This window comes from Sturnira hondurensis, unplaced genomic scaffold (genome assembly GCF_014824575.4).
Source record: "Sturnira hondurensis isolate 20B ecotype Veracruz unplaced genomic scaffold, ASM1482457v3 Scaffold0003801, whole genome shotgun sequence".
Taxonomy (NCBI): domain Eukaryota; kingdom Metazoa; phylum Chordata; class Mammalia; order Chiroptera; family Phyllostomidae; genus Sturnira; species Sturnira hondurensis.
Window position 1 is genome coordinate 1,180,471 of NW_028076432.1, and position 19,275 is coordinate 1,199,745.

Consider the following 19,275-nt stretch of genomic DNA (forward strand, 5'->3'; position numbering starts at 1 on the left):
CAATATTTATAAAGGCATTATTCACAATAATCAGAAGGTAAATCAGGTGTCCATTAGTAGATAAATGGATAAATGAAATTTGTTATATAAATACAATGGGGTGCTGCAGCATGGATGAACCTTGAGGGCATTATATGAAGTGAAATAAGTCACTGTCAAACAGACAAATAATGTATGATTTCATTTACATGAGGTATACCTCACGTAGTCAAATCCATAGAAAAAGTAAAATGTTGACTGTCATGAGCTGGAAATGGGGACTTATTTGATGGATATAGCATTTCAGTTTTATAAGATGAAAAGAGCTTTGGAGATTGGTTTACACAGTAGCGTAAATGTGCTTAACACTGCCGAACTGTATACTTAAAAATAGTTATTATGGTGGCAGTGTTTATTTTTAGTGTATTTTATTACAATTAAAATTTTAAATATTTATAAATAAAATTACCGTGTGTGATTTCCACTATATTTCATTGTGGCAGCGATTAAATGGGTATTATCAGAAGTGATATGTGTTTTGCTAAGGATAAAGGAAAGGTATGAATATTAATTTGAGAAGGTTGATTCCTGCTGAAGTATGATTCATCAGGAGATAGAAGCAAAGGAATAGAAGCTAAGCTAGTCCCTTGAAAAGGGACTTTTATTCCTTGGGATTAGAATTCATGACTACTCAATTGTTTAAAAAGAAAAATCGTGGGCACTAAAACTGAGAAAATATTTAAATGCCTAAATAGAATTGAGGCCTTCTAACAAGTGGGTAAGGATACCTGGAGCCCAGGAGAAACAGAACACACATTAGAAAAGTTGTCTTAGCCCTGGCTGCTGTGGCTAAAGTGGACTGAGCACCAGCCTGTGAACCAGAGGGTCACCAGTTGGATTCCCAGTCAGGTAGGGCACATGCCTTGGTTGCAGCTGGGTCCCCAGTGGGGACCCACACATTGATGGCAACCACACATCGATACTTCTCTCCCTCCCTTCCTCTCTCTAAAAATAAATAAAATATTTTTAAAAGAAAGAAAATTTATCTTAATCTGAAGCTTGGATAAGTACACAGAAGAGCTTTTAACAGCTATGTTTTATGTAAGCACTTTGGAGTAATGGGATCTTCAAGACTTGAGGAAATTAGAATATACAAGCAGTGGTATCCAACCTTTTGGCATCTCTGGGCCACATTGAAAGAAGAGTTGTCTTGGGCCATACATTAAATTACATTGCTGTGTGTACTCACACAAAAAAATCTCGTAATGTTTTAAGTATATTTACAGGTTTGTGTTGGGCTGTATTCATAGCCATCCTGGGTCGCATGCAGCCCACAAGCTGCAGGTTGGGCACCCCTGAATAAAGCATCACAAGCTAGAAAGAACAGTGCCTTACCTGCCATCTTGCCCTGATGAGTGCCTGGATAGCTAACAGTTTCCTGTAAAACAATGGTTCAAATAAATCTTTTTATACTGTCTTTTACTAGCAGTTATTATGAACTAAGAGAGACATGGAGATGTACTGAAAACTTCTTGCCTTTGCTTTCCTTTTATATAAAGGAAACTATTAGCAGTGCTGATTTTAATTGTAATGATCATTCAATGTCAATTAATGTGCCAGCAAATGTTCTGAGTGTTGAGTATTAAAGGGGGAGAAAAAAGAAGGCAATCTTTGTTCTTAAGAATTTCACAGTGACAAATATATTAGCAGAGCCTCACAGTACAGTATGCTATGTGCTCAACTATAGATAGGAAGAGAATATTGTGGGAGAACAGAAAAGACTATGACTATCTACAATAGGAAAGGTTTCAAAGTGATGGCATTTGAGGAGTTTACTTGGCAGGAAGGGAGGCAGTGGACGGAAGAGGCGTGTCAGGCAAGGCTGTTAACATGTACAAAGAGAAGGAATTGGAGACATAGGATATGTGGAGAATTCATTACAATTGTAATGGAAATAGAAAGTCAGGATGGAATTAATAGGAGTTGGAAGTGAGGCCTTAAAAGTTTGGGCTGGAACCAGGTGATGAAGGACATGTATTTTGTAGGCATTAGACAAATGCAACAGAGATCTCAGCAGGAAATTAATTCAGCTAAATTGGATTTGGTTTTTAGTAATAAAGCTTGTAGCCTTTTAGAGGATGTATTAAAATAGGAGGATGTATTAAAATAATGTATTCTTCCTCACAAAGGAAGAAATAATTTGCTTCCTGAAGTTTCCAGTTTAAGAAGTGATGACTGGATGAATTTATATGGGAAAATATGGGGCAAGGCCAGAAGAGATTTGGGAAGTACATGAGTTTGTTTTGGAATATATTGAGTTTGTGGTGGCTTAAGCATTTCTGGATGACAGTATCTGGTATACTGTTGGAACTTAGGAGCTATCAGGATGGAAAATGTAAATCTGGTAGAATAATACATGAGGGAGTATTTGTGGGAGAAGTTAGATGAGATTACCCTGGAAGTGAAAAGTGAAGAGCTAATACTAAAAATAGTAGCTAACTCTGATTAAATATTGAGTATATGCCAGACATTGGAACAAAGGGCTTTATGTGCATTACTTCATTTCATGCTAACAGCAATTTAAGAGGTTAATACTACTATTGTCTCTGTTTTACAGATGAGAAACTGAGGCTTAACAATTTGCACGAGGTCAAACGGGTAGGAAGTGGCGCTGTAGTTTAGTCCCAAACCGTGTGACAGATGTCTTGAGCCCACACTCTTCCTCACTGTACCAGACTGCATTTTATTATTTTTTTAAATCCTCACTCAATATGTTTATTTTGATTTTTGAGAAAGAGGAAGTGTGGGGAGGGGCATCAATATAAGAAACATTGATTGGCTGCCGCCCGTATGTGCCCCCAGATCAGAAGTTGAACCCACACCTAGATGTGCACCCTAACCCAGGATCAGCCCACAGTCTTTTTGTATGTGGGACAATGCTCCAACCAACTTAGTCACCCAGCCAAGGCCAGACTGTATTTATTAAGGATTTGTCCTAGAAAACTTAATGATGTTCACTTTTTATATAACGGAAATACATTTATATAGCATACACCAAAGAAATGAAAAGATAGGGACATTGCTAATACAGTTTAATAATTTTAAAGAGAGCATCATATATATATCTGGTAGTGATAAGATTTCCCGTTGTTTATCCTGGTTTGAAAGTTATTTAATATTTTTAAATTATTTAATCATTCTTTTTGTCTTTTAGTTCTTATTCTAATGAATTTGATCAATAACAAGTTAATGTTTAAATTTCCTTTGAAAGTACTAATGATTGAACACTAGGTAAACCTATAGAAGTAGGTTTACATTTTAGTATAATTTTCTTTATTTCACTTGGGACACAAATCAATTTTTGTATCTCTTCCTGGACCAAATTTCAATTTAATTTTATTTTTTCTTGCCTAAGAGATTTGGCTACATTTCAACCTAGTAGTTACTGTTTTTCCATTGTAGTGGCAGATGTTTAATAGTCTAAATACTTTATTACATCCCAGGTAGTTTTAGTATCTATTGTTTTCATTGTTTAACCTTGTAATTATAGTGGGTGGATTAAAGACCAGTTAAATGAATTATAAGAATTACTTTCCATTAGACCATAAAGCAAGAAAAGAGAAGCAGAATCATAGACTTTTAGGTCTGATAATGGCAGTTAACACCTTGCAGTCTTGAGATAAGCACTTCGAATGTGTCAAATAATTTAATCCTCACAACAACCCAGTGGGGGAGGTACTTTCATTATGCCTATCTTTCAAATAAAGAAACTGAATATTAATGTAGATTAAGTATTTTTCCCAAGATAATAAAACATGAAAGTGTAAGTGGCAGATCAGGGATTGAAACTCGGCAGTCTGGTTTTGGTATCTCTTCTTAACCCACTATACTTATATTCGAGAATTTGTGCCTTTCTCAAGGTCACTAACTAGTTAAAGCACTGGAATTACAAAACAAATATTGTAACATTATAGTACAATGAACTATATTATTTTTTTATCTTTTTAAAAAAATTTAATGAACTAATAAGCAGGGTGGTTTTTAAAGTTTAAAAAGTTTTTTAAAAAGTTTAATCTGTAAACGTTTTTTTAAATTTTAGGAACAAGAGAATGAGAGAAGAGTTTTTTCTTTCCTAACTGGATTTTCTTAAGAATAAGAAATTTCCCTTTACTTTTTATTTATTTTTTTCATTATCATTTAGTCACCTTATACCCACCTTCCCCTGGCAATTACCATACTGTTGTCCATGTCTATGAGTCCTTTTTCCTTTTTGCTTAATCCCTCCATCTCCAACCTCCTCCCCCAACTGTCATCCTGCTCTCTCTCTATATATATACACTTTAATTTCAGCATTGAATTGTTTTATTTTTATATAATTCATAGAATAGCATGATTTGGAAGCAAAGAAAGAGTAGTTGTTTTATAATTAGATAAACATACAATGAAATTAGATAAATCTAGAAGTAAGAAGTAGGGTTTTTTGTTTTGTTTTGTTTTGTTTTGTTTTTGCCCTGACCTGTGTTGCTCAGGTGGTTGGGCATCATTCACCAAACCAAAAGGTTGCCAGTTTGATTCCTGGTCAAGGCACATACCTAGGTTGTGGGGCTGGTCCCTGGTTGGAGCATGTACATAAGGCAGCTGACTAATGTTCATTTTCCTCTCTTTCTCCTCCCTCTCTTCCACTCTCTTTAAAAATAAATACACCTGGCTGGTGTAGCTCAGTGGATTGAGCCAGGGCCTGTGAACCACACGATCGCGGTTCGATTCCCAGTCAGGGCACATGCCTGGGTTGCAGGCCAGTTCCCAGCAGGGGATGCACAAGAGACAACCACACATTGATATTTCTCTCCCGCTCTCCTTCCCTTCCTTTCCCTTTCCTTCCCTTCCCTTCCCTTCCCTTCCCTTCCCTTCCCTTCTAAAGACAAATAAATAAAATCTTTAAATAAATAAATATGTATATGTGTACATATATACATACCTATATAGAACTAGGGTTTTTTTTTAATTTCAAGTTCAGAGGGCATTTAGAATAGTAAAAACCAGTGGAACTCAGATGGTAAAGGCAAAAAAGGGATACAGATAATAAATACATTCATGTTTTAAAAATGGCATAATAAAAGAATAAAGCATAAGTAAAAAATTAGTCTGAGAAAAATCACTTAGTGAAAAAGGTTATTCTTAATGTATTATAATGCAGCTGTATAATTTTTTTCTCAATAACATTAGAAGGAGTCTTAAATAGGATGGGTTGATTATCTTTTGGTTGGACATTTTTAATATACAAAAGTAATTTATTATGGAAATGGTGATAATTTTTTTAATTTATTGATTTTAGAGAAATATTGATTAATTGTTCAACTTATTTTTACATTCATTGGTTGATTCTTGTATGTGCCCTGATTGGGAATCAAACCTGCAACCTTGGCATATTAGCATAACACTCTAACCAACTGAGCTACCCAGCCAGGGTCAAAGTAGTGATAGTTTTAAAATAAAGATTATAATAGGTTTTGTTCATTATTATGTATCATTGGTTGTTTTTAGAAAGTCTGGGAAAACTTTATTGCACATATCTTTCACATGCAGAGATGAGGTATTACAATCTTTAGAGATGACTTATCTGTACTTGTATAATCTTGGGATTTAAAAAAATAATTTTAATTACAGTCTCCTTTTTCAAAGTTGAGTTTCAATTCAACAGTTTATGTCTTAATAAATGGTAGTTTGTTAATCAGTCAAGGATACAAATCCAAGTAAAGGATAAAGCTATACAACAGCACACAAGCATGATGCACTTGGGGACCTAGGCAGAGATCTAGATGGTTAGAACAGTGGGTGATGATAGAGGAGAAAGACTAAAGCGTAAAAACATTTAGACCAAAGTGTAAGAGGCTTTGTGTGCTACACCAAAGAGCTTGAGCTTTCTCTTATAGGACATGAGCAACTTATATAGAAAAATCAGTTATATTTTTGAATTTAAAAAAAATCCTCATCAAAGGGTACATTTATTGGTTTTTAGAGGGAGAGAAGGATGGGGGTGAGGGTAAGAGAGAAACATCAATTGGTTGCCTCCAACTGGGCATTGAACCTGCAGTGTTGTAGTGTATGGAATGATATTTCAACCAACTGAACCACTCATCCAGGAAAACGATATTTTGATACAGAAAAACTATTATGACATTGGTGTGTGCAGTGAATTAGAAGGGACTTACTCTGAATGGGTTCAAAGCCAGTAGTAGTAAAAAAAAAAAGTGTGAGATATAACTTACAAACTAAGAATGGTAATAGGGGCCATTAAGAAGATGCTCTACTCAAAATCTAGTAATTTAAAGGGATGGATTAAGGATGTTTTCCATGTTGTTGGTAAGTATTGGTACCTAGTATAGTAAATACAAGACAAGCAGCAAGAAGTTTGCCTGGGAAAAATTGAGTTAAGGTTTTAGCATTGAGTTGAGGTGTACCCATGGCATATTATTTTATTATATTAAATTATTTGCCAATCTTGACCTCTTTTCTGTTCTCCAGAGTTCAGATATTCAATTGACTACTTGATATCTTCAATTAGATGTCAATTAAGGCATCTCAGACTTCACATTTTTCATATGAAAAACTTTTTTAGTTGCCCAGGCTAAAAACCTCTGATTCATCCTTCTCTTTTTTCTCTGATTCATCCCTTTTTCTCCTACTTCCAAACTACCAGCAAGTTCCATTTTTGTTCCTTGGAGAACACAGAATCTAACCTCTTTAATAACTTCACTGCTATCACTATCGTCTCTTCTCCGAATTATCGCCATAGCTTTCAAATTAATACTTTCACTTCTTACCTTTTTAGTCGGTGAGCATCTTAAATTAGATTATGTCACTCTGTTCATTGTAAATACCATTTTTTCTAATCAAAATATCATTCCAAGTGGGCTTCTACCTCAGAACCTGCTGCTACTTCCTCCTTCTTAGAATGTCCTCCTATAATATAGTATGACTGTCGCTTTATTTCTTGCTGTAAATGTCACCTCATCAAAGAGACTCCTTTATCAACTCACCTGTTTGAAATAACACCTTTCTAATTATTCTCTGTCCTTTTACCCTGCTTTATTTTTCTTCACAGATGTACATCTGCAACCTAACTTCACTTTATAAAGTACCTGACATATAGTAGACATTCAGTACATACTGGATGGATGGACTGATAAAAAAAAATCCTGAACAGATAGTTGGGTACATGCATATGATTTATAAGAGATCTTAACTGAGATATAAGTGTATTGTGTGTATATGATTATTTTTAACTCATTTGTTTATTCATTATTTAGTAAACATTTACTTATTGATCCCTTTTACTTTGTATCAGGTTCTCATCCCCAAAATACAGATACAAGATGAAAAATCAGTATCTTTACCTTTAATAAGTTTATATTCTTCTCTACTAAGACTGTAAATGCCTTGTGGTGTGTACTACTTATTAAATAGCCAGCCATAGAAGCCATAGGACAACATGAGATCATTCATGAATTTCAGGATTATTTTTTGCATTTTACATTTTTTTTATTTAGGATGTTGACCTCTTTGAAGATAAGAACTAGAGTAGTATCCTGTTACTTTTTGAATTTTCTCCACTCTTACTCTCTCAGCCGAGCACAGTGCTTAATAAATTCTTTTAAATTAATGAACATCTATATAATTTATTAAATTTTAAAACTAATACTAATGGTATAGACAACCTAGTTATGTTAGAAAAGGAAAGAGTTTGGTAGAAGAGTAATCTGTTTTAAGGTTTGGTAAATTTTAGATGAAGAGAGCATCTCCAAGTTGAAGTGTTCAGTGTACATTTGTACCTAATACATTAGAGTTCAGAGAGCTGGTCAAAGCAGTAGATAGACATTTGAGACTTAATTACATATGATTGATTTTTAAAAATTTTTTTTAAGATTTTATTTATTTATCTTTAGAGGGGAAGGGAAGGAGAGAGGGAGAGAAACATCAATGTATGGTTGCCTCTCATGTATCCCCTGCTGGGAACTGGCCTGCAACCCAGGCATGTGTCCTGACTGGGAATTGAACCATGACCCTGTGATTCACAGGCCTGCACTCAATCCACTGAGCTACACCAGGCATGGCCTAAAGACATTTTTATCAAGAGATAATATACCTAGGGAAACATTCACATTCTTAAGAACAAAAAGAATAATCAGAAAAGGTTTAAAAAAAAAAACCAAAACAGTATGGTGAGGTAGAAATTAAATCATCAGTATAGATAGGATAATAAAATATCTACAATATTCTCATTTTTCATTTAACTAGTTTGTTATACGCAGCCCATTTTTCAAAAATTAAACTTTTGATTTTTATTTGAACTTGAAATGTTTTAGATAATTTTATTTTCCAACATTGAAAGAACATTTTCTATGAAGAAAAATAAAAGCAATTTTAATTTTATTAGGAGTTGATATAGAAGCAGCTCGAAAGGAAGAAGAACGGATAATGCTAAGAGATGCAAGACAATGGCTAAATAGTGGTCATATAAATGATGTCCGGCATGCAAAGTCTGGAGGTACAGCACTTCATGTTGCAGCTGCTAAAGGCTATACAGAAGTTTTAAAGTAAGTAGTGCTTTTCACAGTGGTTTTCCTACTTTGGTTTGTTTCCTTTATTTCAGTGTTCCTTTTCTTAAGATAACTGCAAACATTTCAAAACAGCTTATAAAATCATATTTAATGTTCATTTAGAGAAATAAAAACTACCTTGACTGTTTATTATTGATTTGTTTCTAAAGTTCTTTCACTTAAATTTTTATTATTTTACTCTTGTGTTCTTTAGTTGCAGTTTTCTAATAAGTTAGTAAATGTCAGACAACCATTATATGTTTCCTTCTGAGCTAGTAAATTATCACGCATTCATTTTGAGGTTCCTGGATTGGTGAACTTCGGTTTCTGAGACTACGAACAGTGTCATATAGTAACATATTTCTGTTTATGTATTTTGAGAGCTTAATTCTCAGAATTCTAAGAGCTTGGTTTATATTGAATATTTATTTAAATGTAATTTATCTAAAATACAGTGTCTTTTTACTACATGAAAGAACACCAGCCCTCAAATGCTGTTACATTAGTGTAAGAGAAAATGTCAAGCTGTAAGCAGCTTAGCTATATGTTATACGTTTCCTTGAAACAAAGCTTCTTTATGTCACAATAATTTTTTTTATGTATGCAATGCAAAGGTGTTGGCAACTATGTGAAAAAAATTCAGAGCATAACTTTTGTTATGTGTGTATGAAAGGAAGTAAGACTGGTCCTAGCAAAAATCTATTATACCCTTTATATTGCTTTTGTTCCTTTTAGGTTTGTAATGTCATATTCTTCTTATTCTCTTTCCTTGGTAAAAACAGTGAAGCAGTTTAAATATATCAGCAATTCCCAAATTGTCTGGTTTTTTCAATCCCTACGCCAATAACTTAAGCCTTCTTTCTCTTAGAGTAGTACAGTTAACTTCTAATTAGTTTCCTTGTCCCCCGTCTGTTTCTCTCTAATTCAGAACTTTTCGAACTTCAGTGTGGCAAGTTGCCAACAGCATTTTTTAAAGAAAGAATTGTAAATATCAAGAGTATTGCATATGGTGAAGATAAATATGATCTGTTAAAACTCTTATTTCTATAAACACCTATGAGTACTGGATTACACTGTAAAATAGATTATACACTGCTTGCAAAATAGTCTTTGTAATTAGATTATCCAGACTCTTAAAAATCCTTTTTAAGATTCTCCATGAGGATCAGTATATATGTTAAACTTCTCAACTTACCACATAAGACTATTTATCATCTGACCACTGACTCTTCCTTTAAACTAAGTTGCTATCATTGCACGTTAGGCCTGCATTGTCTCTCTGTGTACACTTGAAGTTCTGTCACGTTGTCTTTTTATTTTTTTATAAGGTCTTTTTTAATTGTTGTTCAAATACAGTTGCCTCCATTTTTGCCCCACCCATCCCCACCTCCCACCCTCCCACCTACCCCTTTTGGTGAGGTCTTAATGCCTACTCTCGTTTCTCTCTGGATACCGATGAATGATCACCATCTCTTCAAGTTGGAGGTACATGTCTTGATCCTTGGACTCAGTTCAAGGCTTTTAAGCCTATGAAAAATAAAATGCTCAACTTCATAATAAGTGCACATAAAGCTATAATGAACTGTCATTTTTCATCTGTCTTATTAACAAAGATTAAAATATTTGACATCCTGTGTTGACATAATTGGAGAAAAAGGACTCTTACATTACTGATAGAAAAATAAATAACAGTTGAGCAAATTCTGTCAACGTAACAGTTATTCTTTGGCTTAACATACCTACCTCTGGGATTTTTTTTAACATATTCTCACTCACATAGTATATGCTAGTAGCATTGTTATATTAGGAGAATGGTCTAATAAATTATGATACATCCTTTCACTTGAATACTCTGTAGCAATTAAACACTACATACATGTATATGGAGAGAGCACTAGGACACACTGTTAAGTGTCAAAACCAAATAGAAATTGCATAATTTGTGTTTATGTAAAGTCTTTTAATTGTATTTGCTTATAAATACATGAAACTTCTCTAAGGATTCAGCCAAAATTAGTTGCTTGATTATCTATAAGGAGGGGAAACTGGTTCAAGGTCAGGAGCAGGAGAATGGCTTACCTATTAAGCCTTTATTTTTTATTTTTGAACCTTATGAATATGTTATTTATGAAAATACATAAATAAAAATATGTGCAATAAAAATAGAATCTTTTTCAAATGTATTCTCCTTGTTTGCCCCTTCCCTGCCAAACAAACAAAACCCCTTTCCATTGATTTTGTTGCTTTTCAGTTCCATATTCCCATTTCATCTACATCATAAAACCTGTCTGTGATGGTTCATTGTTGTTTTACTTGACTTTTCTCCTTCTTTATAAGATCTTTGAATATAATAAGTACTGTCTCATATTGTTTATGTGACCTGGCATATACAGAGCACTGTGTTTGGGACGGGAGGTAGAATAGGGGATAATGTACCTACTTTCCTGACTCTTTCCTTTCCACACAGGCTCCCAGGTACTTAGATTTTATGTTGTTCAGGATATTTAATACTAATTTAGTTTATATTCTCTAGTAAAGCATGTTGTTTATTATCTTATATCCCAGTGTTATTTCTGTCTCTGTTAACGGACATATTTTTATTTAAATCTCTGGATTTGTACGTGTTAGTCTGCTCTTTACAAGATTGGCAACTCTTAAAAGTTGGTTTACAGGCAGGTGACAGCCAGTGGTATGAGAATCATATAGGAGACTTAATAAAAATGTAGATTTACAGGGCCCATCTCCTAATAGGATGCTTAATCCAGTCAATCTGGAATGGAGCTGGGGGATTTTTTTTTTTAAACACTCTTCAGATAGTTCTGCTGTGGAGCCAGAATTGGGAACAGCAGCTTTAGATATTGTTAGGAAATAGGGAATCAGTTTTTAAAACATAAATAAATGAAGGGTTATGTATTAGCTATCACTACCACCTTCTGTAGGTAAAAAGAAGCCCTTCTCAAGCTCAACATCTTGGAAAGAAAGGTAAAGGTCACCAGATTTCATGAGTTGTAAAGTATTTAGTGTTTGGCCTGTGTGTGTGGGGCTGTGCTATATGCAATTTATAGACCCATTTGCTCTTTGTGAGTTTAATTTCTAGATAAAATAAAGGTTGGTATCAGTATACAGTTAGAAGGGCATGCTAACATAATTTGTGTAACTCTTTGCATTGTATTAAAATGTATTTCTGTTTTCTAGCTTTGTTGATGATTGGAATATCTGCTTTCTACTGCTACAGAAAAGTAGACCCTCTCCCTTGGAATATTTGTTTGGCTTTGTTTTGTTCCTAACAGTCAGATTGTCATTTTCCTATGGAAATTTCTCATGGCACATTGTAAAGGTTTGTGAAAGCTTTCACAAACCAGTTCCTCAAATGTAAAGCAACAGAAACACTACAAAGTATGCCTGTTTGATGTCGGAATATTTTTAGAATACATTTAGCCTGAAACGATTTATCATATGGGCACCTAAAGCCTTCCTTACAAGAAATCCATTTAACATGCAAACTGATCCAGTAATTTTTTATCTCACAATGAAAAATTATAGGTTCCTAAGAAAATTTTAATTATAGGTCATATTAACAAGACTTACTTAATGTCATACGAAACCATAAGACTTACAGTCATTAGGAATTAATTAAAGCTAAATGCATTATTATAGTAGTTATTGAAGAAGCTCTTTGCCATTGTTTTCTGAGAATTACTTTCTTTTGCCCTTTTTTGTTGATGAGGGGGATTTGAACTATGAAAAGAGAAATATATTGGAAATTTTTGTTAACTCGCATGGTATAAAGCTATTGATTATATTTGTTCATTTCTAGTTGTTAATGATCATTTATCTAACTATAATTTCTTTAGACTTTTAATACAGGCAGGCTATGATGTTAATATTAAAGATTATGATGGCTGGACACCTCTTCATGCTGCAGCTCACTGGGGTAAAGAAGAAGCATGTCGAATATTAGTGGACAATTTGTGTGATATGGACATGGTCAACAAAGTGGTAAGGCCTTTTAAATGTATTTTAAAGGTTATAACTTTTAGAAATATAACTTTAGTCTTAAAATATTAAGAGAATACACATTATATAATTGTATTTTACTATATAAAACAATATTCTGTCAGTGTATTAATTTTTATTATTAATTAATTTAAGTCTTTTCAGCTACCTGTGAGGTGGTTTTGGCCTCTGTTCAGCATAGAAAGAATTACTATTCTTTCATTAATCATTATTAACATACATATAGAATAGATCTCATTATTTCAATTGATATTACAGTATATTTTTAGGAATTAATAATAACAGTATTTTGTGTCTCTATATGTTTTCTTCGTTATAAGTTGGAATATACGTAGAAGTGTTTTTCTAATTCTTTGTTACCTGATAGTCCTCTTAGCTTGCTTATAGTAGCTTTTTAAAAAATATATTTTACTGATGATTCTATTACACTTGTCCCATTTTTTCCCTTTTTTTCCCCTCCACCCTGCATACCCCTCCCACCCACATTCCCCACCACCTTAATTCATGTCCATGGGTCATACATATAAGTTCTTTGCCTTCTACATTTCCTGTACTGTGCTTAACCTCCCCCTGTTTATTTTGTACCTACCATTTATGCTTCTTATTCCTTGTACCTTTACCCCCATTTTCTCCTCTCCCCTTTTTACTGATAACGCTCCATGTAATCTCCATTTCTGTGATTCTGTTCCTGTTCTAGCTGTTTGCTTAGTTTGTTCCTGTTTATGTTTTGGGGTGGTTTTTTTTTTTAGGTTTGGTTGTTCATAGTTGTGAGTTTGTTGTCATTTTACTGTTCATAGTTTTGACCTTCTTTTTCTTAGATAAGTCCCTTTCACATTTCATCTAAGGGCTTGGTGATGATGAACTTCTTTAACTTGACCTTATCTGGGAAGCACTTTATCTGCCCTTCCATTCTAAATGACACCTTTGCTGGATAGAGTAATGTTGGATGTAGGTCCTTGCCTTTCAGGACTTGGAATACTTCTTCCTAGCCCCTTCCTTTTCTTCCACGTCCCCTTTTTAAAAAATTATTTATTTTTAGAGGAAAAGGGAAGGAGAAAGGAAGAGAAATATAAATGTATGGTTGCCTCTCGTGCATCCCCTACTGGGAACTGGCCTACAACCCAAGCATGTGCCCTGACTGGGAATCGAACCATGAGCCTTTGGTTCTCAGGCCCACACTCAAATCCACTGAACTACACCAGCCAGGGCTCCAGCCCCTTCTTGCCTGAAAGGTTTCTTTTGAGAAATCAGCTGATAGTCTTATGGGTACTCCTTTGTAGGTAATTGTCTCCATTTCTCTTACTGCTTTTAAGGTTCCCTCCTTATCATTGATCTTGGTTAATGTAATTATGTGCCTTAGTGTCTGCTTCCTTTTGTCCAACTTGTTTGGAATTCTCTGAACTTCCTGGACTTCCTGGAAGTCTATTTCCTTTTCCAGATTGGGGAAGTTCTCCTTCATTATATTTTCAAATAAGTTTTCAATTTCTTGCTCTTTTTCTTCTCCTTTTGGCACTGCTGTGATTTGAATGTTGGAATGTTTAAAGTTATCCTGAAGGTTCCTAAGCCTATCCTATTTTTTTTGAATTCTTGTTTCTTCATTCTGTTCTAGTTGAATGTTTACTTCTTCCTTCCAGTCCAAATCATTGATTCGAGTCCCAATTTCCTTCCTGTCACTGTTGGTTCTCTGTACATTTTCTTTTATTTCACTCTTCATATCCTTCACTTTTCCCTCCATTTTGTGACCATACTTGTCCATTTCTGTGAGCATCCTGATTACCAGTGTTTTGAACTGTGCATCTGATAGGTTGGCTATCTCTTCAGTGTATAGTTCTCTGTTTGTTGGAGTTTTGGTCTATTCTTTCATTTGGGCCTTTTTTTTTTTTTTTTTTTTTTTTTTTGTCTCAGTGCATCTCTTACGTAGTAAGGGGCAGAGTCTTAGATATTTGCCAGGGCAGGGCAAGCCATCTCAGTGTTGTGTTGCTGTACATGGAGGAGGTGTATGAGAAGAAAAAATGCTGCTTGCTCAGCTCTCCACCAGCTTTCAGTCACTTCCCCCACTACCCACAAGCAAATTGGACCCTTCTAGTGCTGGTTCCCGGGTGGGTGGGTTTGTGTATGTCCTAGGACCCTGTGGGTCTCTCCAACAGACTCTCCTGTGAGGCTGAGAGTCTCCTGTAGCCTCAACTGCCACAGATTTTTTCAGTCAGAGGTTTTGAGGCTTTATTTCCCTGCACCAGATCCCTGGGTTGTGCAGTCTGTCTTGCTCCCCAGTTGTTCATCCTGGCCTATCCACACACAGATGTGGGACCACCCCAGTCCTCTAGCGGCTGCCTTGCTTCGAGTCTTCTCCACCCCAGCTGCCTGTCTCTGCCACTCCACCCAGTCTGGATGAATGTTTCTTCTCTCATTCTTGGTCGTTGGACTTCATACAGTTCGATTTTTTGTCAGTTCCAGTTGTTTTTTGTTTTTAAATTTGTTGTCCTTCTTTTGGTTGTGCAAGGAGGTGCAGTGTGTCTACATACACCTCCATTTTGGCTGGAAGTCTAGAGTAGATTTTTAAGTGACATGGATAGTCACTTAAACAAATGGAGGTTTCATATCTGGTTAAAATGGTAAAAATCATGAAGTCTTATGCCAAATTGATGCAACATCTAGTCTCCTAGTTTCACAATTGAGAAAAGTTTAGTGAGGTATCTACTTACTCCAATATTAGTTACCCAGCTAGGTAGGTAGAGGGAACAAATGTCATATAAGTGCTTTTTGTAAAAACATGAATGTATTCAAGTTATCAGATTCCTTATTAGATTTTTCTCCTCTGCTCCCTTTCAGGTGCCATCAGTCAGCTACCAGTGTCACCAATATTCTTACTTGTTCCCTCCCACTCAATGTCCATAGATGATAAGGATCATTTACCAGCAGTTGCTGAGCTCTAAATATGTTTCTTCTAGTGAGCTAAATTATTCTTGACTTCCATTGAATATCCTTTATCTATCTTACTTCATAGGCTAATGTAGTAAATTACTCAGCATAGGATCCTGAAGTGATCTCATCTTTATTCAAATGGGAACATCTTAATTGTTTTATGCCATTAAGTATGGATGCTGGTGCTGGTTATTCTAGTAACTGCAATTTCTATTTGGGATTTGCAAAGGGAAGAGATGTACCGCTTGCCTAGATTTTCCCACAAGTGTTTGGAGGTTGAGGGTAGTAGTGTATGTCCTAGTTGCTGACATAGATAAAAAAAAACCCTGAAATTCTTTGTTTTTTCTGGAGTATTTCATAATACATATTTATAAATGTATTTTAAGTAAGAAATATGCAGGCAAGAAAATCATAGGAAATGGTAAAATTTTTCAGAAAGTCAGGATAAAAATGTTTCAGGTGATCCATTTGTAAGTATAGGGTTGCTCTTATAAATAATTGTCTTCAAGCTAAATTTATATCAAAACTTCTGATAACTTTTAAATTTTCTGTTTTGTAGTCAGCATTAGAAGACAGGTAAATATTTAATTTTAAGTTAAACGCCAGTTCATTTTAGCTGGGCAATTTATATTCCTCTCCTGTGTAGAAATTCCTCCCAGCTGCCGGGATTTTTCTGAACAAATTAGTGAATGGATTATCTGTGTACCTTCTGATCTCTGTTTTGCATTCCTGTCTCCCAGATTATACCTCCTACAAGCCACTTGTCCACTGATATAGGCAGTGCTGATAGATTGGTTCAATTCAGTGATAGTGGCCTCCAGATAAAGGGCCAGAAGAAACTTATTTACTTGAACTGGCTTTCCAAAGAGATTATATCATGTCCTACTTTAAATGTGTTGTTTTGCTAGTAAAACATACACAGTGTATAGAATGTATGAAAAAAATTATTTTATCTTGCAACCTGTTCTATCATTGTCCAACTCCTATGTCATACAGTTCATAATTATGCTCTAGGGAAAAAATACATATAAAATTTTTGCTTTATCTTTTCTCTTTCTATATTACTATATTAGCAGTTCCTTGGGTCTCCTTATCTATTTATTTATTTATGTATGTATGTATGTATGCACAATTCCTCCTATTGTGCATAGGCCCAATTTATTTTCTTTTAATTTCTTTGTTTTTTTTATTGTTTAATTACAGTTGTCCCCATTTTTCCCTATTACTCTCCTGTGCCCTGCTCATTTTATCACTTTAGTGCATCTTTATATGATTTTCAGAGGATTGTGCCTCAAAATTCTTTAGAAATTTTTAGTTTTCAACTTGTTTTGGGACAGTGCTATCCTTTTAACAACTGTATAAAGTATCTGAGTTTTGCAGATTCAGGAACATGATCAAAAAGTCAGGTGATTTTCGTAAAGCCTTGATGATTGTTTCTATTTAGTCTGCTAAGTTCTTCTGCAACTTTCCATAGTTTTTGCATTCTCATATGTTTTATTTTTCCTGATACTAACTCATAAGTTGTAAAAGTGTGATTTTTAAATTTTTATCAAAATGAAAATTTTCAAGACATCTTTTAATAGCAAGGGACTATATAGTATACATAGGATTCCAGAGGCTCTTAGGACAAATATACCCAAATACAACTTGTTTTTAGAATTATATTTCTAAATGGAAGACATTTTTATAAGACTTTTAATTTTATAGTTTTGCCCATGTGACTTAGGCTGTCTCTCTTTTCATTGGCTGCATTTTAAAGTAACATATCATACTTCATGCTTAATCAGTGTAAGGTAGTCTTAATTGTGTAAGCCTGCCTATATATATTTGTTGTCATTTAATACTTTCTACAAAATTTATAAATTGAAATTTTTTGCTACACTTATTAAAATGATAGCAGAAATGTAGTTAAGATGCCTTCAAAGTTTAGGTAAATTCTCTACTAATAGAAAACATAATTTGGAGAAATATATGATATAGAAAATGCAATAAATTATATCCTAGAAACCTTGAAAATTTTTCTGTATAAAAGTAGGGAAAGCCCTGGCTGGTGTAGCTCAGTGGATTGAGTACGGGCCTGCGAATCAGACGATCGCGGTTCCATTCCCAGTCAGGGCACATGCCTGGGTTGCAGGCCAGTTCCCGGCAGGGGACTCAGGAGAGGCAACCATACATTGATATTTCTCTTCCTCTCTCCTTCCCTTCCCCTCTAAAGATAAATAAATAAATATTTTTAAAAAATACATAAATAAAAGTAGGGAAAATGTTCTCAGGTTACAGTATTTCAAATTTTTAGCCTCATTTCTTTAACTTAATTGCAAACTCTAAAGCACATTTGCTGTCATTTTAACTTATAAATTGTGTGGTACAGATTTTAAATAGAAAGGTTTTTATTTTGCTTAGCTAATTAAAAGAACTGTTCTACTAGAAAGTACCTAAATAGTAGCTTTTAAAAAATATTTACTAAGGTGCCTTTGTAGTTGGAATTATTTCTAAATCCAGTATTACAATCATTAGTAGGCAATTTTTTGGCTTCACAGCTGTCATTTTAAAGACTGGAGTGAATAACAAAATTGATGCTGTTACTCTGTCTGGGCCTTTTCTTATTTTCTGTAAAAACAATGGAGTAAAAGACACATAAATTCTATTCCCATTCCCCCTCTATTACCTGCATGACCTTGGGCAAATAGCATATACTCAGATCCTAGGTTTTCTCATCTGCACAATGGGAATCATAATAATGATTGCCCTGACTACTTCACTGGTTGTTGTAAAGATGAAGAGAGATCATACCTGCAAAAGCAATTCAGTCAGAATAAGTGAGGAAGGAACTGTGTATTTAAACAATGGCACTAGAATGACTCTAGTAATTTACAGATGTTTTGAACTGATTTTTAAGTAGTAATTTTTTAAGATAGTTTTTGTGATTGATAGAGTTTTTATTTTTCTTTTACCTCAGCATTGTGCCCTCCTCAGTAGTTTCCTGGTTGCTTTGAGTGACTGTATATGTGCCCTACTTCATTAATACCCCATTAATGAAGCGTAGTAACCTTGGTTAGCTTCATAACTGTCCCATTGATTGTTTAAAAAGCATGGTTTACAGATTTTCTTGTAAATAATGCTACAGTGACCATAGGAGTGCTTATGTTCTTTCAAATTAGTGTTTTAGGTTCCTGCATATATATTCCCAGAAGTGGGATCACTGGTTCAAAAGGCAGGTCCATTTTTAATTTTTTGAGGTATCTCCATACTGCTTTCCACAGTGGCTGCACCAATCTGCATTCCCACTAACAGTGCAAAAGGGTTCCCCTTTTTCCTCATCCTCACCAGTACTTGTTGTTTGTTGATTTATTGGTGATAGCCATTCTGACAGGTGAGATATCTCATTGTGGTTTTAATTTGCATTTCTCTGATGATTAATTGAGTGTCTTATCCCTCTGTCTATTGGCCCTCTGTATGTCCTGTTTGGAAAAGTGTCTATTCAGGTCCTTTGCACAGTTTTTAATTGGTTGGTTGGTTGGTTTGTTTGTTTGTTTTGGTGTTGAGTTCTATAAGTTCTTTATAAATTTTAGATATCACCCCCTTATCAGATGTATTGGGAATATGTTCTCCTATTCTGTGGGTTGCCTTTTTTATTTCATTGATGTTTTCCTTTGCTGTGTAAAAAACTTTATAGTTTGATGTAGTCCCATTTGTTTATTTTTTCTTTTGTTTCCCTTGCCTGGGGAGAGATATCTTATAAAATATGCCTTCAAGC

General features: G+C 34.6%; 1 protein-coding gene across 7 annotated transcripts in view; it reads left to right on the forward strand.

Moving 5' to 3' along the window:
- The window catches only part of PPP1R12A (protein phosphatase 1 regulatory subunit 12A), a 141,498-nt gene that overhangs the window by 71,941 nt on the left and 50,282 nt on the right, over positions 1–19,275 (forward strand). For all 7 annotated transcript variants that reach the window (XM_037042818.1, XM_037042814.1, XM_037042813.1 and 4 more), the window contains exons 4-5: positions 8,417–8,576; positions 12,434–12,578. In XM_037042818.1, coding sequence (XP_036898713.1) covers positions 8,417–8,576; positions 12,434–12,578 — 305 coding nt within the window. The remainder of the gene's footprint in view (positions 1–8,416; positions 8,577–12,433; positions 12,579–19,275) is intronic.